We start from the raw sequence: 23866 nt of genomic DNA on the forward strand, positions 1-23866 counted from the left end.
GATGTCCGTAAGGTGCTCCGCATCACTTTACCATGGGAGATATCATTCCAAAGGTGCCATACACTCAGATAAGTAGCAAGGTTCTCTCTAGATGGTATGGTAAAAAGATGAAGCAGCCCTTCATCACCAGTCCACTTGACGTCGACCCTATTCGGTAGTGCCCATAGGAGTTGCATCAAATCCAAAAGCGTTGTAACATTGGGGCAAGCAATATGAGCATGAAATGTTGATTCGACCTCCTTTCCACAAGCAGCATATGAAGCATGGGAATCGATATGTGAATGGTACTTTGCAAGATTTGTAGCAAGGACACATGAGACCACCTTCCAAACAAAAATCTTCATCTATAAGGCACCAAGGCCTTCCATATCGAACTCCACATGGAGGATCACCCCTAGATCTTATACTGCTAGCTCCAAAAAAAGTCATCCAACTCATGATGAGACATTGTAAGTGATATGTCGTCTTACCATAAAAGGAGCCCGGTCTTTCAAGGGCCCGCGCGATGAAGTCCTCAAGCAAAAGGTGGTGTATTAATTTTAGAAATAGCATCAACATCAACATTAAAAAATACTATTTGAGCAAATCTACCTTCCAGGCTCCATTCTGGTTGAGCAAGTCTAATGCCTTTGGTAGGAACTTGATGCCTACCAGGTCGATCTCTCATGTGATATGGGTGTAGGGAGGGTTGGCGAGGTGGAGGAAGCGGGCGACAGCGCTGGGGCGCCATGGTTGAGAGAGGGAGAGGGTTCGGTTGCTAGGGTTAGGGCACCAGCTCCTTCTAGGAGCCGATGAAAATAGATTGATCTTGCTTAATTCCAAAAGATGTTCTTTACATGAGTATATATAACTTCTCTAGGCTAGCAAATATAACAAACTGGGCTAAGCCCCTAATACTATAAGATAACTAGGCCAACTCTATTTAACTGGGCCTTCCCCGGTTGTAATGTAAATCGGTCATAACATCTCTCCCCGCGTGCGCAAACAGCTCGTCCTCGAGCTGGAAGTCTGGAAATGTTTGCGGAACTCCTCAAGGGTCTCCCGAGTAGCATCCTCTTCTAGAAGACCGTGCCACTGGATCAAAAGACGCCACACACCATGACTTTGCTGAACCTTCAACACCTTAGCTGGATCAGGAAGTAAGCGCCCGTCTGAGGTCGGCGGAAGATCTCGTCCGGCTGCCGGCGGCTCCCCGTGGAAAGGCTTCAATAAGCCCACATGAAATGCATCATGGAGACGAGCACCAGGGGGCAGCTGAAGGCGGTAGGTGATGTTGCCTATGGGTTCCAACACCTGAAAGGGTCCTGCATAGCGAGGGCCTAGCTTGCGCTTGGCGCGAGGGTCAAGTGACTGCGTAGATTGGTGGAGAAGACACAACCACACCCAATCACCCACCACAAACTCAGCCTCGCGGTGGTGAGCATCATAGTACTTCTTGGATAGCTGATGGGCCTGAAGAAGACGATGTCGCACCTCAGCAAGGATGACATCGCAATCGCGAAGAAGTACTTCCGCCACCTCAGTTTGCGCCGTCCCTGGCTGGAGAGGCAGGATGGCTGGAGGAGGCCGACCGTAGATGACCTCAAAAGGGGTGGCATGCAGGGTAGAGTGGTACGAAGTGTTGTAGCAGTACTCCACCCACGAGAGCCAGTCCACCCAAGCTCGTGGTCGATCACGTGTAATGCAACGTAAGTACATAGCAATCACCTTATTGACGACCTCTGATTGTCCGTCTGTCTGGGGATGAAAAGACGTGCTCAAGCACAACTTGACGCCTGCCAACCGGAAAAGATCCCGCCAAACATGGCCACTGAACACCGGATCACGGTCGTTGACGATCGAAGAAGGAAACCCGTGGAGGCGGATGATGCCGTTGAAGAAAGCCCGTGATACGGAAGTGGCGGTGTAGGGATGGCCCAGTGCGATAAAGTGTGCATACTTGGAGAAACGGTCCAACACCGTAAGGATGACGGACTTGTCGCCCACCTTAGGAAGGCCCTCGATAAAATCCATGGAGATGTTGGCCCACACCTGCGAAGGCACCTCAAGGTGTTGTAAGAGGCCAGCTGGTTGCAACGTCTGTGTCTTTTTGCGTTGGCACGTCACACAAGACCGCACCCATACACACACCAATGCTTGGTCCCTTGGCAAATAGAAGTCGGCATGGAGGCGGTGGAGAGTTTTCTGCACCCCCTCATGGTCGGCTGCGTGAGCCAAACGAAAAGCCTGGTGACGGAGATCGTCATGCTCGGGCACAAAGAGTCGCCGACCGTGGAGGAGTAATCCATCATCTAGTCGCCATGGCGCCGGTAAATCTCCCTCTCTAAGCCGCTGCCGAAGAAGTTGAGCATCCACGGCCATCGCAGTGGCGTGGCGAATGTCATCGATGAAGACGAACGAAGGCCCGGAGCGGATGCAAAGGGCAGTGCCCTCATTGTCTGAGGCGCCATCGGCAGGGTCGGCGTCGTGGCGCGACAAGGCGTCCGCCAAGATGTTGAGGCGGCATGGCCGGTACTCAATGGTGAAGTTGTAGCCGAACAGCTTGTCGATCCACTGATGCTGCGGAATGGTGGAGAGGCGCTGATCCAACAAAAAATTGAGGTTGCACTAGTCAGTGCGAATCAGGAAGTGTCGTCCCCAAAGATACGGTCGCTAGTGTTGTACAGCATGTACCAAACCGATGAGCTCTCGCTCCTAGGCTGCGAGCTTGTGATGACGTGCGGCGAAGGGTCGGCTGAAGAAAGCGAGCGGTCTCGTGCCGTGGTGGAGAACTGTGCCGAATCCCACGCCTGATGCATCACAGTCAACCATGAACTGTTGCTCAAAATCCAGCATCTGAAGGACCGTCCGTGTGGTAAGATCTGCCTTGAGCGACTGGAAGGCGGTAGCTGCCTCATCATCCCAGGAGAAGGCGTCTCGGCGCAGTAGCCGTGTGAGTGGCGTGTCGAGAAGGCTGAACTCACGAATAAAGTTCTGGTAGTATCCGGCTAGGCCCAAGAACCCGAGGAGGGCCCGCGGTGAATGCGGTGTCGGGCAAGACGCGACTGTTGTGATCTTGTCGGCGTCCATGGCAACTCCTTCCACTGAAATGACGTGGCCGAGATATGCGACGGATGTCGTGCCAAACGAGTACTTCGGGTGCTTGAGGTGGAGTTGATGCACTCGAAGCTCGTTGAAGATGATGGCTACGTGTTGCAAGTGCTCTGCCCAAGAGGAACTGTAGATGAGAATATCATCAAAGAAAACAAGCACAGCCCATCGCAAGTAGGGGCAGAGTACGTCGTTCATCAAGGCATGGAATGTCGCCGGTGCATTGGAGAGACTGAAGGGCATCACCAAAAACTTGAAGTGGATGTGATGGGTGTGAAAGGCCGTCTTCGCGATGTCGTCCGTGTGCATCCGAACCTGATGATAGCCAGAACGCGAGTCGAGCTTAGTGAAGAAACATGCCCCGTGAAGCTCGTCTAGGAGCTCCTCCATGACCGGTATAGGAAATTTGTCCTTCGACGTCTTGGCATTGAGAACACAGTAATCGATGCAGAAACGCCACGAGTCGTCGGGCTTGCGGACAAGGAGCACTAGTGCCGACAACGGCTAAGTAGAAATCTGTAAGATGCCCAAGGCGAGCATAAGCGCGCACTGTCATTCTAGCTCGTCCTTCTGCAGCTGTGGGTAGCGGTATTGGCCGTATGGCGATGGGTGTTGTCCCCGGGAGAAGGTGAATGGGATGGTCGCAGACCCGGGTGGGCGGAATACCGTGGGGCTCGTCGAAAAGGTCGATGTGTTGCTACATGAGATGAGCCAACAGGGGCGACTCGGAGTCGGCGATGGGAGTCGACAACTGGGAGGGAACTGCTGGAGAAGTGCCACCCTCGCCCTTCCATTGCACTTCGCGCCCCTGACGTCAGAAAGTCATGGTCAGGGCGTCGAAATCCCAAAGGATGGGTCCGAGCGTCCGCAAGAAGTCGATGCCGAGGATGAAGTCGAAGCAGCCCAAGTCGATGCCTACGCACGTGGTGGCGAAGCGCTCGTCGCCGATGAGGATGGGAACCAGCCGCGCAATTCTATGGCAGCGAAGACAGTTACCGTTAGCCATGGTAACTCAGAGCTGCTCGCCGCCCGTCGGCTGGAGGGCCAGGCGACGCATAGTAGACTCGGGCAGGAAGTTGTGTGTAGAGCATGTGTCCAGGAGAGCTAGGAGGCGCTCCCCATTAACCGTCACTGGCAGCATCATCGTTTTCTCTGCTCATATGCCGGCAAGGGCATGGAGGGAGACCATGAGGGCGGTGGATGATGTCGGGGAAGCCGCCTAGGCAAGCTCGGGGGTAGCTATATCCTCCTCGACGTAGTCGCCCGCCTCCAGGTAGAAGAGGTGTGGGCAGACGTGATCTGGCATGTAGGGCTCGTCGCAATTGAAGCATAACCCATGTCGGCGACGCTCGAGTTGTTCGGCCGGGGTTAGCCGGCGGAACGGTCGAGCCGCTGCCGTGGCGGGAGTTCCTGTCGACGGCTGGGCTAGCCGGCTGGGTGCGGACATGGCCGACCGAAGGGGTGGGCGAGGTGCCCTGGCCGGGAACGCCTGTTGCATAGCCACCGCCCGTTGCTCGAACGCGCGGGCATAGTACTTGACCGTGCAGAGGTCATGCGGTCCCCGCATCTCGACGTCCATGTGGATATGGTTGGGAAGGCCGTCGACAAAGAGCTCGGCCCGTTGGAGGGCCGAGATACTAGGAGCGTGGCAGGCCAGCGCCTGGAAGCGGTTAGCAAAATCCTGCACCGAGGAGAGGAACAGAAGGCGCCCGAGTTCCGCCAGCCGACTACCGCGGACAGGTGGACCGAACCGGAGGAGGCAGAGGTCGCGGAAGCATTCCCACGGCAGCATCCCGCCCTCGTCCTGTTCGAGGGCGTAGTACCACATCTAGGCGGTGCCGCGAAGGTGGTACGAGGCGATCCAGGTGCGGTCGGACGCGAGCATGCGTTGCCCCGTGAAGAACTGATCGCACGGGTTGAGCCAATTCAGGGGGTCCCCCGAGCCGTCGTTGGTGGCAAACTCCATCTTGGAGAAACGCGACGGGTGGTGGCCGTAGCCCGCGGCCATCGGTGGCTACGGGGTGCGGAGCATTGTTGATGACGGGACCGGGATGGCAGACTGTAGTGTCCCGCCGTGGAACAAGGGTTCATCCACGCTGGCGTAGGGGCCCGGCGTCCACGAGGAACCGTCGACTGGCCCGGTCGGCTGCACCGCGGTTGGCGGCGAAAAGGAGGGCTGACCCGGCCCGGTCGTGTAGACCGGCTCGGTGAGCCAAACCGGTAGCGGAGACGGTGACGGTGGAAACCGCACCGCCTGGATGGGCACGCCTGAAAGTGGCGGCGTCCCGCTTGACGGCGAGGTGGTCCCCTGGTGTGGCGCTGCCGAGAGGAACGAAGGCGGCGCCATGGTGAGGAAGAACTCAGCGGTCGGCTGCTGCGCGTAAGGCCCCGCAAGGAGCGAGCGGGTGCCCGCCACGGCGTGGGCGAGCTCCAGAAGTGTCGATGTCATCTCCGCGGCGGAGAGGACGAGGCAGGCCGAGATCGGCGGGGGGCAGGCGGTCGCGGCAGACGGCCCGGTGAGGACCGGCTCGATGGCCAAGGAGGCCAGTGGTAGGGGTTGGTGGCCGGCGGAAGGTTGGGGGTGGGTGGAGGTGTCGACATGGTCGATCCTAGTCTATCTGATACCAAATTTGTAGGAACTCGATGCCTACCAGGTCGATCTCTTAGTTGAAGAGGAAGCGGGCGACGGCGCTCGGGCGCCGTGGTCAAGAGAGGGAGAGGGTTCGGCTGCTAGGGTTAGGGCACTGGCTCCTTCTAGGAGCCGATCAAAATAAATTGATCTTGCTTAATTCCAAAAGGTGTTCTTTACATGAGTATATATAACTTCTCTAGGCTAGTAAATATAATAAACTGGGCTAAACCACTAATACTGTAAGATAATTGGACCAGCTCTATTTTACTGGGCCTTCTTTGATTGTAATGTAAACTGGTCATAACAACCTTATTGTCGATAATTACCTTCATGAGAAGTGGAGTATATGGCACCTCGTGAAGGATACACACGTCGTGTCAGGTTCGCCAAGGCATCTTTTTTCACAAGCTCAAGTCCATAAAAAATTCCTTTTCGAATGGCTCAAGAATTACTCGAAAACATTGTCCCAATTAGATTTCAATTTGGGTACTACTTGGCACAGATTTCCAGATGAGTAGTACTTCGCGTGAAGAAGCCTCGGGCGAAGGGAATCTGGTGCCTCCAGTAACCTCCAAGCAACGCTTGGCTAAGGCTGGCCATAGTGGAAGTAACTAAGATAGTATCATGTACTTGGGACTAGTAAACATGTTGATGTGACAGACAATTAAAGAAGAAAGATAGGGTTAGAGTAACATAGGTAGATACCGTAACATGTTAAATGTGATACTACTATGTGTCATGCATGTCAATAAATAAGGTCATCTATGATACTACTTTATGATATTGCTACGCACTATCAAGGTAGTATCATACAATAGCATCATATGCATGATACTACTCTATGATACTTCCCACTATGACCAGCCTAAAAGAACAAATGTCCCTATACCCAATCCCTCCTTTAGATTTCGGTAAGATCAATTTGTTCCAAGTCGTCCAAGCCCATTTTCTTCTTACCATTCTCCACTCCACATCAATAATGTCTCATCCGCACTATTTTTTGTCAAGTTTGGGTTGCAAACTACGTGTTCCATGTGGTTTGTCTCATCATTTTTTAGTCATCGCAGACACTCATGACATGCATGGGAATAGCTTGAGCTGCAAGCTTAATTAAAATATCTTTGCTAGCCAAAGAATACCTCCCGCTTCAATCAACAAATCTTTTGCTCAGCCTCGACTGCAGAGATTCTATGCTCTCCCTTTAGGAACAGGGAGACCAAGATATTTAGGCAATCAAAGTGTTTGAATGAAGAAAACAAAAATAAATATGTAGGCAAAAATATGGCAACTCTAAATTTGCATGTCACCCGGCTAGCTCCAAATGCATATGGAGCGACGAGACTCCAGCAGCATATGAAGCGCATTGCAATATAACGACTCTGCTAAAAGTAGCTCTTAAGACCACGACAGATATGGCGAACCATCATACGTTGCCACACACTATTAAACCAAGATGCTACCTAACCATGTTTCGCAACATGTAGGAGTACTCGCAGAAAGGTAAGGCAACTATAAAAGATACAATGCCTCTGATCACTACCACCACTAAGATTCTCAAATAAAAATGCATCAACTTGTTAAGAGAAAGTGCGAGACATAGTGTCAAGGTTATTTGTTACGCATCCGGCCATCAAATTGGCAAGTTATAAGAATCCTCGTGGAAAGTTAGCAAACATAAAATTTCTAAGCTCTAGGTACACCAATCAGTTTACACATTCTTCTCGGAGACGAGCCATAAATAATACATGGCTGCGACAGGGGCAACTCTACACAGGGGCCCCAGTGAGCTGTGAGAAGTGGGCTAAAACATCTTTGCTACAAGCACACTGAATCGATGATGGGTGTTGTGGTTAGATAAAGAAACACCACATCTCATCTCTGTCACTCCCTCGTGGGGTCTCTCATCTAGGGTTAGCCTCCAGTTTGCGGCTGCCACCTACGTACTTCCCATTGCTGTTATTATTAGCCTTCTTATGAAGCTTACCCTCATCTTCATGCTGCTGCATTTTTGGCACTGCGATGCTCATGCCCAGTGTGGTTGTGACCGCAGCAGGTTCCTGAGACTGAATCATTTCACCATTCAGAGCTAGAATACCATTAGGTCAAGTACTACCAAGAATAAAATTGGCATTCCTCAAATGTGTATATGGCAAAGTATGGGCAGAGTGCCATGTTCTCACCATTAGTCGTGCATTCTGTGCTTCCATATCTTCACAGGCCTTCTTAAGCTGGTCAAGCTCAGTTCTGAGGGCATTGTTCTCTGTTGTCAGCTCAGCAACCTTCCTGGATAATTCCTCGCACTCTTGCTGATAAACAGTGGAAAGAATCATGTCAATGCAAAAGGATTACTTATAATTAAGACCTATTTTGCAAATGTGCGTACTAACTACTAAGATGCCAGCACAAAGGATTCAAAGGGAATAGATTATAATTTGATGTCCCAGCAAGTCACTATGTCCAGCTTTGCTTAGTCATACTATTCATGGCATTCCAGAGGAGAGTAGACAAAGAGATGGTCAGCACCATACCCCATCAAGAAAATTCAAAGGGAATAAATTATAATTTTATGAAGCTGATTTTCAGAGTTCGAATTATGTTTTACAACAAAATTCCTGATGCCATCTCTAAATTTCTTCTACTGTGGTTGCATGCACACCCCATCAATGGAAACATGCAAGTATGAAATCAACAAAAACTATGCCCACATGAGTGCTCATATTACCAGATGGGTTTAATGTGGGGATTAGTTGTCAATGTGAGCATATGATCCCCTACTCATGATTTTTTTGACAAGAAACTAGCAAATGCCCCTTCATGGCCACGGATAAACATTTTCTGTTATGTCTTGCACGATTTTAGCAATATAACTATATATATATATGGCACTCAAAGATTGATTAAAAAAACAGTAGGCAAGCAAGTTAACCTGAGTTGAAAACAAAATCAATAAAATTGCTTGGATGTACAACAATTTTAGCATGGCCATCTTTTGGAAAAATTGCAAGTTCACATATCAATATCAGATCACTATACACAAACAACATGAAACAAAAATACAAAGTTCAAATGATTAATAAATTTTCTTAGTAGAAAAAAATAATACTGTTAGTGACATTTACAAAAATCACAGCATGACTTCCAATAAGACCATAAGCATACCCAATCCAGAAAAGAGGCAGCCGTTACCTACCATATCTCCATTTGCACCAATATGCAATTGAAAATAGAACCGTGCATATCGAAATGGAGTGTCACAACTGAACTACTAAGAAAATTTAGCTGCCTGGACCAAATTCTAGAGGTGAAATATACAGCAAATATGCAACTATCACCAATAGTTTAGGTCCGCTTTACCCTTTCGAGATATTATAAATATCAACTCTTCAACCCCTAACTTGTCCACTTGGAGCATCTATAACCGGACCCCTCAAACTGCCCTCATATGTCCGAGCAGAGCGGGTCCAGACAGAAAAGAAGGAAAAAGCCACTCAACCGGACGCCCCAAATCATCCTCATATGTCCGGCTGTCCGCAAACTCTCAAACTCAGTCCACGTGTGGGGATGATATGAGGGTGTCCCGGCGTGTTTTGGCAGTCCGACGCATCAGACGCAGCCCACTCCAGACCACTTTATCTCTTTCTTTATTCATTCTTTTCTCTTTCACTCCATCCCCACCAATCATAGGCATTCCGGACAATTTGGCCCTGCAACCGATTTCAGTTACATGATGGCCACAATGTCGAAACCACTCCCAAAACAAACTCAAAGGATGAAGTGCCAAGTGTTGGAATTTCAGGTGGTTAAGCAAATTAAAAAAATCAAGGGGGGCTAATTCCACATTTGTGGGACATTTCTTTTACTAGAAGTGCAGAACAACATGAATGTTCAATATCCCGTTCTGCATCTACTCACTCTTCAGTATTCCGCTTACAAAACGGAAGGTGTGGCTTATGTAGCTGTCACAACTGGTGTCATTCCTGAAAAGCAATTTTGACGGCAATTTTGATAGAGTTTCAGTACAACATTTCAAACTGTGTGGGAAGGATAGGCAGCCCAGTCAAAAACAGGTACGTCTGCAGTTGTAAGAAAATTGCCTGATTTCGTATGTAGTATTCAGCTAATTTTCTAAGTAAAAGAGCTAGCATGACCAGAATACAAATTATATACTCCCTCCATCCGGAAATACTTGTCATAAGAATGGATGTATCTAGATGTATTTTAGTTCTAGATACATCCATTTGTATCCATTTTTATGACTAGTAATTTCGGACGGAAGGACTACTAGGCATTTAACATTTATTGAACTACTGGGTTTTGCTATGCATAAGGAATAGCCCGGTGTAAGGTGATAAAAGTACAGCCCACCCAGAGGCCAAACACTAGCATGTCTGCATGTGCATATCATTACTTCACTGACCCGTGAACTGGTGCCTTGTGGTGAACTGTGACCATTCAACTGCAACAAGGCAGCATCTGGTGAGGAGGCGAGATCATGCCAAATCCTTCCTGTGGCATCCGGCAGCGAGATGAAGCACTACATGCCTCCTGCCAGTAATATGGCAGCATCCAGTTGAGAAGATGGTTTTTTGCAGGTTCCTCGTCTAACTCCCTAATCAACTGTTAGATCTAACTTGACAGTTACCTAAAATGATGAATGCATGATGCATATTCCTCATCCTCTTTGTGGTTTTGTATGCGTCCTCTGTTGAGGTGAATACCAAACCCAAAAAAGGGGGCCTTTAGGTTACATGTGCTACTTCTACTTTACTGAATTTTAAACACAGTATGCTGAACCCGATTTTAGAAAATACACAATAAAGGTAAATCACACTCCATCCGTTCCATAATGTAGTGCATGTAGGGTTTTTTTAACTCAAACTTTACAAAGTTTGACCAAGTTTATCGAAAGAACTATTTATATCTAAGTATCAAATATGTAGAATATGAATATGTGTCTCATGATGTATCTAATGATACGTATTTGACATTCTAGACTAGCAAACATGGCCGTAAGTTGCAACAGGAGTGTAAATATTTTTTATCCGAGCCACTGTTCTCATTTTGATTCAATTCTGGTTCACCTATGGCCAGACTCAGATAGCAACCGGTCAGCGCCGTTCGACACTAAGGAGGCCGCGTCTATAAATTAAGTCTGTTTAAGAAAGTCTATATGCGTCACCGTCACATGCAGCGGATAAAACACAAATTAAGGTCCTATGTATCGGTTCCAATATTCACGTTCATGACAATCACAAGAATTGTTTGGATATTTTCAAAATAAATCTTCATGTATTTCCGATGTTCATGAATTTCATAAGTGTATGTACACGCTACAAAAAATTTAAAAAAAATTGTGCAGTCCGTTGGTAAGTAAGCGTGTGGATTTCGCCAAAAAAAACGTACGTAGGGTCTTCGGTCATGGGATACTGAGAGAGAAGTTGGTGGAAGTACAACATGCCTACGGATTGTACTTGATCCATTGTAATCATTTCCCTCACTTGCTCCTTGCCAAGCAGTACAGAACAATGAATATGGGATGTTCATTTGCAATACAAATCGACGCCAGTACAAAGGAATGACGGATCATGCGCCATTGATTTAGGTTGCGTCCTAAATAGCATTCTTTTAATAGTTAATATATAAAAACAACATCATATTCAGATTCTACACATTTTTCTAATCAAATTTCATATATAACATGTTAACTATTTTGAAAGATATGATTATTTAGGGTTTAAAAGATATGATTATTTTGAAAAATATTTATTCCAGATGGACTGCAGGTTGATTAACGCAAATATTAGGGAGTTTTATGGGAAAATTCAGAAAACAATTTGCTATGACTTAAAGTAGGACTGCTAGTTGACTAGTATTAAAGTCAGGGTTTTTTGGTAAAATGAAAAAAAGATTCATCCCAACTTAAAAATGGACTACGGGTTGATTTCAACAAACTGCAGGGGCTTTTTTGCAAAAAGGCGCGACGGACGAGCAGAAGCGATCTGTACTTTATTATTGGGTATAAGAGGTAAAATGTAGATATTTTTCTCTATAAACTTGGTTAAACTTTCATAGTTTGACTTAGTATTAATATTAATATATACTCCCTCCGTCCCAAAATTCTTGTCTTAGATTTGTTTAGATACGAATGTATCTAGTCAAGTTTTAGTATTTAGATACATTCATTTCTAGACAAAGGTAAGACAAGAATTTTGGGACGGAGGGAGTATATTAATATATATATATATATAGGGAAAATACATCCTACTACCGGGTGTAGTTACACTCATGCTTCATATACTACCATGTGATAATATATATAATACTTTATTATTTTTAATATGTTCATATACTATATCTAAGATACTCCAAAGTGAATCATATGAAAAAATTGCAAGTCGGCCCATAGTTATTATTATATTTGTGAAATACGTACATATTTGTATGTAAAAAGGAGTATGCTCAAAACATGGTAGATACTACCTAAAAAGTAGTATATATATACCACCTCAACATTCTTATATACTACATACTACTCATACATACACTATGATATGATAGATACTACTCAAAACATACGAAACAAAAGTGGGAGTAACTACACCCGGTCGTAACATTGTGGAACGGAGGGAGTATTAGAATATGCACTAGTGCACTGAAGGTTTAAAGAACCATCAGACATATCAAACAGTGATGATTTGAGGACAAATGCTAAGCAATAAAATTCACTTGGCAGGGACAAGAGATTCAGGAGAGGTACACGGTGGATCTGGAACTTTCCTAAGCCATTTGCTGAACAGAGAGATGGCAGATATAACACAGATGAAAAACAGAGCTAGAGGATAATAGACAAAAAAGATAAGGCTGCATACTACAAATCTCCTATCCGACAAACTAATCAGTCCCTATCTCTTGTGCATGCTACTGCAGGCATGTGTGACTGCTGCTACCGAAGAGTTATCACGCTGTGCAGCTGCTCATGTTTTCAATATGCGTAACAATACTAACAGTACCGAAACCTGGGTACAGTAATTTTTGGCATAAAACTGTCGTATCATAGTTTAAGTCTCCAAGTTCCTTTAACGGTAAAAGTAAGTGTTTAACAGGTTCATCACTAGTACCATCATAATTGATACGAATTAAGAAATGAAGAGGAGCAGCAGCATTTATTGTTCACATGCATTTTTGCAATGAGGTGTAATATTTCCAATACTACCTGCTTGCGTAACCTTGATCTCCTTGCAGACTCCCTATTAGATTGTTTTCGCCTCTCCCTTTTCATTTCACGCTCATCCTACCAAAATAGGAAAGATTAAGAGCAGTAGAATCAGATAAGTAACACAGAAACATGGAACAAAAATCTACGAGACCAGGTCTCACAGGCCAGCACGTGAGACCCGCCCCGATGGATGAGATGGATGACACGTGGCATTCACAATCTTAAAGAGCTACTCCCACTTTGCCCATTAATTTCCAATATCAATTGCAATTCCTATGCTTGAACAGGCATGTATACGTACACAAAGTACACAACGATTTAGGATTTCCGTGTTCTCGCTCTCGTTGATGACGGCCACTAACAACACATTGATAACTACTCGTCCATGGCCGTGCCAAATGATCTCGCCACCAGAATCCGCACGAGACGACCCCTATGGCGACTTCCTGTCAGTGGCCATGCCAGAAGACCTCGGCGTCAACGTTGCTGGCTGGGCGGTGTTATGACCGGTACAACGTACCAACGGAGGAGGCCCAATGGGCAGGGTTAATTACGGGCTTAGCCCAAGTTATCTTACCTATCTTAGAGTCCAAGTTATATTAGAGTCCAAGTTATATTAGAGTCCAAGTTATCCAGGGTTTAGTGGAGGTTGTCCTCCTATATAAACACATGTACCCCTTCCATATTAAGGAGACAATAAACAGTATATTTTGTTGTCGTCTCCCTCAGGAGACGAGAGCCCCAAACCCTAGCCGCCTCTCTCTCTCTCTCTCACGCCGCGACGGCACCCAACCGTCGGCGCCGGCATCCCCAACCTCGAAGCCCGCACTTCCACCCCTACAACCTACGTCCGAGACCTGGTAGAACCCTAGCCTCTACCAATTTGGTATCAGGTAGCTTGGGTTCAATGAGTTTGTCGGACCTTCCCACCACCACCGCCGCCGCCACCACCGCCTTCCCCGCCACCTCGCAGCAGCAGCCGCCGCCGCACCACTCGCCGCTGCCGGCCACCTTAGGTCCGGCCGCCTCCGGTCCCGCGGCCCTGGCGGCCGAACCCGCCCCCGTCCTCTCCCCGGCGGAGATGTCCTCGGCGATCCGCGACCTCAACCTGGCGGTCTCGAACCTCCGGACTTCCCTCCAGGCTCCGTACGCAACCCCGCCACCACCGCCTCCGCCGGCGGCGCCCTTCGCGCCACCGCCCCCGGCCACTGTCGCGCCCCAGGGCCTGCCGATCACCCAGGTCCGGTGGCCGCCGTCGCCGTCCCCGCTACCGACGTGGATTGACACGCCGACCTACACGACGGCGCCACTACAGCCGACGGTGTTGCAGCCACCCGCCCCCACCTTCGGGGGGTTCGGCGGGTACACTGATCCGTACGCCGGGAGCTCCGTGGTGCCGCAGCACTCTCCTTCCGCCGCGCTGGGTCGTCACGAGGGCACCTACGCGGCCTCGCCACACGTGCAACAGCCACCCCGCTTCACCAAGCTGGAGTTACCACCTACGACGGCACCGTCGACCCCCTGAACTGGCTCAATCGGTGCGACCAGTTTTTCAGGGGGCAGCGGACCATGGCGTCCGACCGCACGTGGATCGCCTCCTACCACCTCCGTGGCGCCGCCCAGACTTGGTACTACGCCCTCGAGCAGGACGAGGGCGGGATGCCTCCATGGGAGCGCTTCCGCGACCTGTGTCTCCTCCGGTTCGGCCCCCCCATACGTGGGAGCCGCTTGGCCGAGCTCGGTCGCCTTCCCTTCACCTCGGTGCAGGACTTCGACGACCGCTTCCAGACGTTGGCCTGCCATGCGCCTGACGTCACGGCTCGCCAACGCGCCGAGCTCTTCGTCGGCGGCCTTCCCGACCACATCCGCATCGACGTCGAGATGCACGACCCCCAGGACCTGCAGACGGTCATGTATTACGCACGCGCGTACGAGCAGCGCGCCAACGCCCTGCAGCAGGCGTTCCCGGGCCGCGGCACGCGTCCCCCGACCCGCCCCGGCCCGTCGGCCGCCACCCCGACACGCCCCGCCCTGCCGACCGCTACTGCGGCTGCCCCCACGCCTACACGCACCTTCCGACGCTTGACGTCGGCTGAGCAGCTCGAGCGCCGCTGCAAGGGCCTGTGCTTCAACTGCGACGAGCCGTATGCGCCGGGTCATACGTGCGCCCGCCTGTTCTACTTGGAGACCGTCGACGACGCGGAGGTGGAGGCCCTCACCGCGGAGCTCGACGCCACCACACTCTCCGAGGCCGGCGTCACGACCTACGGGCCGGTCGACGCGGCCGCTTTCGTCGTCTCCCTTCATGCCATGGCTGGCATCAAGACGGCAAAGACGATGCTGCTTCTGGTGACGATCAACGGGGAGCGTCTCACCGCGCTCGTGGACACGGGTTCGACGCACAACTTCCTGTCCGGGGACGCCATGCGCCGCCTCGCACTCCAACCGACGGGCTCGGAGAAGTTTAGCGTCACCGTCGCCAACGGGGACCACCTTGCTTGCCAGGGGGTGGCGCGGCAGGTTCCCGTCCTCATCGGCGACGAGCCGTTCTCCATCGACTGTGTCGGCATCGACCTGGGCTGCTACGACTTCATCCTCAGCATCGACTTCCTGTCCACTCTCGGCCCCATCCTTTGGGACCTCGATGTGCTGTCCCTCATCTTCTGGCGCGAGGGCGGCCGTCGTGTTCAGTGGACAGGCATCGGCGGCTCCGGCGCCGTGACTCCACAGCTCCAGTTGATGGCGGCCGCACTAGACGAGGCGCATCCCCTCCTGGCCGACCTCCTGCAGCAGCACAGCGACATCTTCGACGAGCCACAGGGCCTCCCTCCCGCGCGGCCCTGTGACCACCGCATCCACCTGCTGCCGGACACGGCACCTGTAGCCGTGCGTCCGTACCGGTACCCTCAGCTCCAGAAAGACGAGCTCGAGCGTCAGGTGGCGGTCATGCTCGCGCAGGGCATCATCCAGATTTCGACATCGCCGTTCTCCGCCCCGGTGCTCCTTGTGCGCAAACCCGACGGCACATGGCGCTTCTGCATCGACTACCGCGCCCTCAACGCCCTGACGTCCAAGGACAAGTTCCCCATCCCCGTCGTGGATGAGCTCTTGGACGAGCTACACAGAGCGCGCTTCTTCACCAAGCTCGACCTTCGCTCGGGCTACCATCAGGTGCGCATGCACCCTGGCGACATCGAGAAGACGGCGTTCCGCACTCACCATGGCCACTTCGAGTTCCCGGTGATGCCGTTCGGCCTCTCCAACGCGCCGGCGACCTTCCAGGCCCTGATGAACGACGTGCTCAGCCCATACTTGCGCCGCTTTGTGCTTGTTTTCTTTGATGACATTCTCATCTACAGTGCATCTTGGGCGGAGCACCTACAACACGTGGCCATCTTCAACGAGCTTCGAGCGCATCGTCTTCACCTCAAGCGCTCGAAGTGCTCGTTCGGCACGACCTCCGTCGCGTACCTGGGGCATGTCATCTCGGCGGACGGGGTAGCGATGGACGCAGACAAGGTCGCCGCCGTCGCCGCGTGGCCGATCCGGCGGTCACCGCGGGCGCTCCGCGGCTTCTTGGGCCTCGCCGGCTACTACCGGAAGTACATCCGGGACTTCAGCCTCATCGCCGCGCCACTGACGCGTCTCCTTCGACGCGACGCCTTCTCCTGGGACGAGGAGGCGACTACGGCATTCGAGGCTCTCCAGCGGGCGCTCACGACGGGACCCGTCCTCCAGATGCCGGACTTTGATATGCCGTTCATGGTGGACTGCGACGCCTCTGGCATCGCCTTCGGCGCCGTCCTCCACCAGGGCGAGGGACCGCTCGCCTTCTTCAGCCGCCCCTTCGCCGCTCGCCATCACAAGCTCGCGGCCTACGAGCGCGAGCTTATTGGGCTGGTTCAGGCGGTGCGCCACTGGCGGCCTTATCTTTGGGGCCAGTCATTCCGTGTGCGCACGGACCACTACAGCCTCAAGTTCTTGCTGGACCAGCGCCTCTCCACAGTTCCGCAACACCAGTGGATCAGCAAGCTCTTTGGCTTCGACTTCACCGTTGAGTACCGCCCCGATCGTCTCAACACGGTCGCCGACGCCTTGTCCCGCCGCAACACTGAGGATGTCGCGGACGACGTCGCCATGGCTGGCACTATCGTGTGCATTCGCTCCGGGCCATCTTTCGCCTTCATCGACGACATTCGCCGGGCAACTTCGACGGTCGTGGATGCCCAGGGCATGCGCCAGCGCCTTGACGCCGGCGAGCTGGACGCGCCCTGGCGCTTGGACGAGGGGCTGCTCCTACATGGCCGCCGCATCTTCGTGCCCGACCATGGCGACCTGCGCCACCAGGTCCTGACCTTGGCGCACTCTGCAGGGCACGAGGGCGTGCAGAAGACTCTCCATCGTCTCCGTGTTGATTTTTACATCCCCGGTGATGGCGTGATGGTCTGCGACTGGGTGCGGTCGTGCGTGACGTGCCAGTGGAACAAGACGGAGACACTAAGACCCGCGGGTCTACTGCAGCCGATGGACGTACCCTCCCAGGTGTGGGTGGATATTTCCATGGACTTCATCGAGGGCCTTCCCAAGGTGGGCGGCAAGTTCGTCGTCCTCATGGTGGTTGACCGCTTCTCCAAGTACGCGCACTTCATCGCCCTGGATCATCCATATACAGCCGCCTTCGTGGCGCGGGCCTTCTTCGACGGCATCGTCCGCCTCCACGGTTTTCTGTCGTCCATCGTCAGCGATCGTGATCCCGTGTTCACGGGACATGTCTAGCGGGATCTCTTTCGACTGGCGGGCGTGAAGCTCCGCATGAGCACGGCGTTCCACCCTCAGACAGACGACCAATCCGAGGTGGTCAACAAGGTGATCGCCATGTACCTGCGTTGTGTTACTGGTGATCGTCCACGAGCTTGGGTGGACTGGTTGGCGTGGGCGGAGTACTGCTACAACACCTCCTATCACTCCGCCCTGCGCACCACGCCTTTCGAGGTGGTCTACGGGCGCCCACCTCCGGCGATGCTCCCTTACGAGCCTGGGACGGCTCGGTCCGAGACGGCGGGCGACTTACTCCGCACCCGCGACGACATTCTGGCTGAGGCACGCCAGCGTCTTCTCCAAGCACAGCAGTTGGCTCGGAAGTACTACGATGCTCATCATTGCGAGGCGGAGTTCGCGGTGGGCGATTGGGTGTGGCTGCGCCTCCTCCACAGGACCACGCAGTCTCTGGACCCGCGCTCCAAGCGCAAATTGGGACCTCCCTACGACGGTCCCTTTCGTGTGCTGGAGCGTGTCGGCACACTCACATACCGCTTGGAGCTGCCAGCTGGTTCTCGCCTCCACGACGTCTTCCATGTCGGCTTACTGAAGGCCTACCGCGGGGACCCTCCTGCAGCGACGCCGGCCCTTCCTCCTACTTCGGATGGCCGCCTCCTTCCAGCTTCCGCACAGGTGGCGAAGGTGCTGCAGGCGCAGCAGCGTCGCGGCGTCTGGCATGTCTTGGTACAGTGGACCGGCCTGCCAAAGGAGGAAGCGACTTGGGAGAAGCTCGACGATTTCCGCCAACAATTTCCAGATGTTCAGCTCGAGGACGAGCTGTTTGAGAAGGCGGGGAGAGATGTTATGACCGGTACAACGTACCAACGGAGGAGGCCCAATGGGCGGGGTTAATTACGGGCTTAGCCCAAGTTATCTTACCTATCTTAGAGTCCAAGTTATATTAGAGTCCAAGTTATCTAGGGTTCAGTGGAGGTTGTCCTCCTATATAAACACATGTACCCCTTCGATATTAAGCAGACAATAAACAGTATATTCTGTTGTCGTCTCCTGAGGGAGACGAGAGCCCCAAACCCTAGCCGCCTCTCTCTCTCTCTCTCACGCCGCAACGGCGCCCAACCGCCGACGCCGGCGTCCCCAACCTCGCAGCCCGCACTTCCACCCCTACAACCTACGTCCGAGACCTGGTAGAACCCTAGCCTCTACAAGGCGGACTTTACGTTCGTCGTGGTCACGCACCAAGACGCCGATGCCGATGGCTGGGCGGACACCTCCTCAACGGCGGCTACGCTGGAAGACAACTCCTTGTTGATGGTGGTCAGGTACGGAGACGTCCTTGTCGAGGCGTGGACCAAGTCCTCAACGCCGGCCAGGCGCCAAGACGTATGCAGCTGCTCGTCATCAACACATTCCTTTCCTGCTGCAAGTGCAGAGATGTGATGGTGCACGACCGCCATATATTCTTCTTCGCTTTGGAGTTATATAACCTTCATACTTAGTAGATTAATTACTTTCAAGTTTCAGTATAAGCTATCTGAGGATTGGTGTAAGCAGCGGGCTACTATACTCGTTCAACCAGCCTAGCTTTGCACGGATCACTCACCGTGAGTGGAAGAGTCCTAGACGGACATGGCGCGTTAATTAGCTAACAATGGAACCATCGGCCGGGAGTCCACCACCTTGAACGAGTGCGGCGGCACATAGCAGCTGGATGCATCTTGCCGCAAAGTTACTACTGCACGTCTACCAGCGACGAGGTCTTTCAGCACGGCCATGGACGGTAAGTCATCATCGGATCGTGACGCACAACCACCGGTGACGAGATCCTTCAGTCGATCATGGATTGGGAGTCGTGGTAGCATGAAGCCACATAGCCGCTAGCGACGAGGCGGTTCGGCGTGGCCATGGACGACAGGTCTTGGTTGCGTGGTACCATGCAGCCACCGGCGACGAGGTCATCCGGCGCCGACATGGAAGAGAGCAGCATGCGAACCCTAGCTTATAGGGTGCGAGTTGTAGGTATCCTATACAACACATTAGGATACGTATACGTGATTAGAATCGGGAATGGCTAATTAGGCAAAGTGGGATTGCTCGTGCTTTAAGATTGGCATCGTGACGTGTCATCCATCGGGATGGATCTCACATGGCTGCTCGTGAGACCTGGTCTCGTAGAATTTTATTCCCAGAAACAATCTTTAAACATGTATAATAAGAAAAAGACCATTCATGCCGTGACTTTCGAGGCATTCCAAAACAGGCTGCACATCAAAAAAACACTTTCTGGATGTTGTCATAAAAACAAGAAAGAAAAATCCATACCAGTTGACCAACACCATCACATCGGGCAAGCGCCAACCCAGGATTTGCTTCCCCCTGCACTGGGATCATAGCTAAGGATTGAGAAGCACTCCAAAGATCAATCCCTATGTTCAGATTTGGCGTGGCATTGGGAAGTGCTGCCCGTCCAGGCGCAGAAACTGGAAGCTTTGAGGCAGACCTCCCCTTCAACTGATATGGTGACTCGACAACAGCATATGGAACAGCAGCAGCTTGAGACGGTTCACCTAGCAAATACCAATGTAATTATTCAATGTTCTAAAGAACTGAATATACAACATAGTTGAGCATTCCGATGACCCACCTTCCGCGGAGGAATTACCAGATTTTCTCTTCTTAGGTGCAGACGAATCCTGAAGAGAGTCAATATAAACCACATAAAGTCATAAACATACTAATTGCAAACAAACAAGCAACTTTGAAATGCTCCCTTGCGTCACAGCAAATTCTTTGGTACCTTTTGGTCAGTGTCATAATCTCTCGTGTCTGAAGACTCATCGCTGCCGCTTTCACAGCTGCCCAAGAAAATTTAAATCCTAAATTTAAAATAAAAAAACTACATTAACAGACAAGTGAGGGAGAAGAAAAACATACCTCTGTGAAGCGTCGTCGCCAGAGGGCGCAGCAGAACTGCCCTTCTCAGGCGATACGCCACCGCCAGCCTTGCCCTTCCCTTCTGCCACAATTGGCGCAGCGGCAGCCGCGGCGGCGACAGCTTCAGCAGTCGGGTAAGGAACACCCTGCGCAGAGCCAACGATTTCACCACCAAAAATCCCGCCAGATTCAAGTCCAATTTCCCCGATTGAGCACGAACCCGACTAGAAACGGAGACTTGTGCACTCACCGCGGCCATGGACGCGTGGGCGTAGTACGCCATGGCGGCCCCCGGGTGGTACATGGGGAACGGCACCGGCGCGCCGTACGGTGACCCTGAGGCCGCCGCCGCCGCCGCTGCCATCAGGTGCTGCATCAGAGGAAAAGCAAAAACCTAGTCAGAACACCCGGCCTTTCCCCTCCCCGCCCAAATTTGGACAATCTCGTACCTGCGCGGGCCAGGCGGCGTAGGGATGACCCGCGGAGGCGTAGAACGCCTGCATCGAGGCGGCCCACTCTGCGTGGGACTGCGGCGCGGCGGTGGCCACAGCCACGGCGGCCGCGGGAGGCTCGGGCGGCTTGGGCTGCTCATCGGAGGAGGACGCCATGCGCTCTCGCGGGAGAGATCTAGGGTGTTTCTGCACCTCCCCTGCACGAGAAGGAAGGAAACGGCGGAGAAGGTGGGTATAGCGAGCTACCGGCGGTGGAGCTACCTGGGCGGTGTGAGGAAGCAGCAGCCGAACAGGAGGGAAGAGCAGTGGGAGAGCAAAAAGGCTAGGTTTTGGTGTCCTCTCAGTGCGTGTAAGACTACCCACAATAATAATCTCTCTATTGAAAGGGATCTGCGGTCTGTGGTGATGGTTCAACCTCCTAACGTTAGCTATCCTTCCACCCACGTCCTTTCATCGATTTTTTTTCAATCCTCAAAAACCAATTGGTTCATTAAAAACCGAGTACAATAAAAATACAATAAGCTACGCATCAGGGTCGTGCTTTCGCGTTGTCCACATCGGATTAGCTACACACAAAAAAGACCGACGGTTTACCCTTGGCTGCCCCGCCGCGTTGTTTGCTTCGCCAAGAAGAAGAAAGACAGAGGGGAAGAGGAAATCGCTCCCACCCCTTCTCCCTCGACGCACGCTAGGGTTGTTGTTGCCATCGCCTCGTCCCATCGGCCTATGGCCAGGTTCTTCGACGCCGGCCACCACAGAAGGAAGCGAACTCGACATCCAGTCGCCCATGCCTCCTTTCTTCCCCTTCCCTCACCCGTGACCCCTCCTCTGACGTCTCGTCTCCTACCCCTTTCTCTTCTCAATCCGGATCCATGGATATGGCCGGCAGGGAGGACGAGTATGTGGAGGAGGTCGCTGCCGGCGGCGCCAAAAGCATCTCAAAAGAACTACCGTCATGCGGAGGCAAGTCATCGTCGACACGGATCCGTTTTGTCTGCGCCGCCAAGGGCCAACTGCCCCAGATCCGACCAGGTACCAAGCATCCTACCTTTTCCAACCGTTGAATCTATTTCCATGACCAGGCCTGCTCTGTAACTTTTCTCATACATTTGCACGCTCTTCCGCTTCTCCTCCGACGTCCTAGGGGATACGCTTGTTGGGGTATGAAAGAACTGCACGTGTGTTCATGTTCAAACCACGCCACTCTTTACGCTTGTCTCTTTCTCCTGGGTAAATTGAATAGATACATCCAGAAAGAGCTCGTATGCAACAATAAAGCATCACATTCTTTCTACAGTAAGAATCAATCCCAACGCCAAAAGCCATAGGAAGACCAAGAGCAAAGAAATTATCTGCGTACACTGCATGGATCTTCTTTAACTTAGCTTTTGCGGCCTCGGAGCTGCTGGAGCTGCCTCTACCGCATTTGCCCGGTTGCCATTTCTGCAAAACATCTACTTTATTTAACCACTGGTAGAGTGAGGAAAGGGTCAAGATTTTCTCAACCCTTTCCAGCCAATGTGCTTGGCCATCTGGCCGCTGGCGATGCCCCGACCATGGTTGCGTTGGACATCGAGCCGGACGTCAATAACCACATCACGCTCAGGCATGAAGTTATTCAACGTTTTTTGTCCAAGAAGAAGTCGAAGCAAAGCAAACATGGAGGCTCCAGTCAGAGCCGTGGGGAAGGACCTGGGAGACGGAGAGGTCAAGGTCGCGGATCATGGCGTCCTAGGTGGGCCAGGAAAAGCCGCTGGTGAAGCCGGACTCAATCGAGTTGGGGGCGACGAGGAGGGTGCAGAGGAGCGCAACACCGCCATGGAAGAGGCGTCGACCAACTTACTTTCATGTTTCCTTGAATTTTTTTAATAAATACTTCTTATTCAGAGCACCCTCCTCCTCGAGATTCTTTTATATTAATGAAGTACTTATTGGTCCACGGCGTGATTAGCAATTGCCCCTGTCTACTCTGATTGCACGAGCAGATGCTAACACCACCATACCCTTGAGCAATTGTTTTCTGAGCGATTTGGACAAATAAGTCAGGTCTCCTTCAGCTTTATCTTGTGCCTTATCTTGGTCTAGAATTACCTATGTGTCCATGCTATAATAGTATTCCTTCCATGATACATGTAACAATGTTCTTAGCACAGAGATGTCGATAATGATCCCTCTCAAACATTGGAGGAGCTGAATTACCTGTTTTTTAAACCGAAAAATAGTGATAGACACTATGGCATTTGAATTAAATAAAGTAATTTTTGTACATCAAGATTACCAGCCATGTCCTAATTTATTCAGGCAAAGGAGAAACAATGCTTTTAAATAATTTGAAGTTTCTCTTTACTTATGTTTTCAATTTTTTTATAAATTAATTTGTCGTTCCATCTGATTCTCATAGTTTATGCGATCTTCAAATTCAACTTGTGTTAAGCTTCAGTTCTTACAACATATGGTACTCGATTGATCATCATGTATGTTGTATAAACATAAAGTGATGCACTAACTGCACGTGCTCTTGCCTATTGTTATTGTTTATATATATATATATATATATATATATATATATATATATATATATATATATATATATATATATATATATATGTATGTATATATACATACATATATAGAAACTCTATTCATTACCCAGGGTGCTGATTAAATTATTCCTCACCCGAGGTAATTTTACGACCATTTCATAAATAAATAAATTTAAAATGCAAATAGATACGTTTATATTGATTCACTACGAAAAATTAGACA

The 23866-nt window shown here is 51.1% G+C and overlaps 1 protein-coding gene across 1 annotated transcript; it reads right to left on the minus strand.

Annotated features, from left to right (window-relative positions):
• Positions 1–7281: 7281 nt before the first annotated feature.
• LOC123426127 (DNA-binding protein EMBP-1-like) lies at positions 7282–21447 on the minus strand. The gene is made up of 9 exons (XM_045109911.1): positions 21098–21447; positions 20899–21018; positions 20649–20794; positions 20512–20569; positions 20359–20407; positions 20037–20281; positions 12936–13013; positions 7903–8028; positions 7282–7785 (listed from the first exon to the last, which is right to left on the minus strand). Exons 1-9 carry the CDS (start codon positions 21254–21256, stop codon positions 7624–7626), a joined length of 1143 nt encoding a protein of 380 aa, XP_044965846.1. The 5' UTR covers positions 21257–21447; the 3' UTR covers positions 7282–7623.
• Positions 21448–23866: the final 2419 nt, after the last annotated feature.

Source organism: Hordeum vulgare, chromosome 2H (assembly GCF_904849725.1).
Source record: "Hordeum vulgare subsp. vulgare chromosome 2H, MorexV3_pseudomolecules_assembly, whole genome shotgun sequence".
NCBI classification, from domain to species: Eukaryota; Viridiplantae; Streptophyta; class Magnoliopsida; order Poales; family Poaceae; genus Hordeum; species Hordeum vulgare.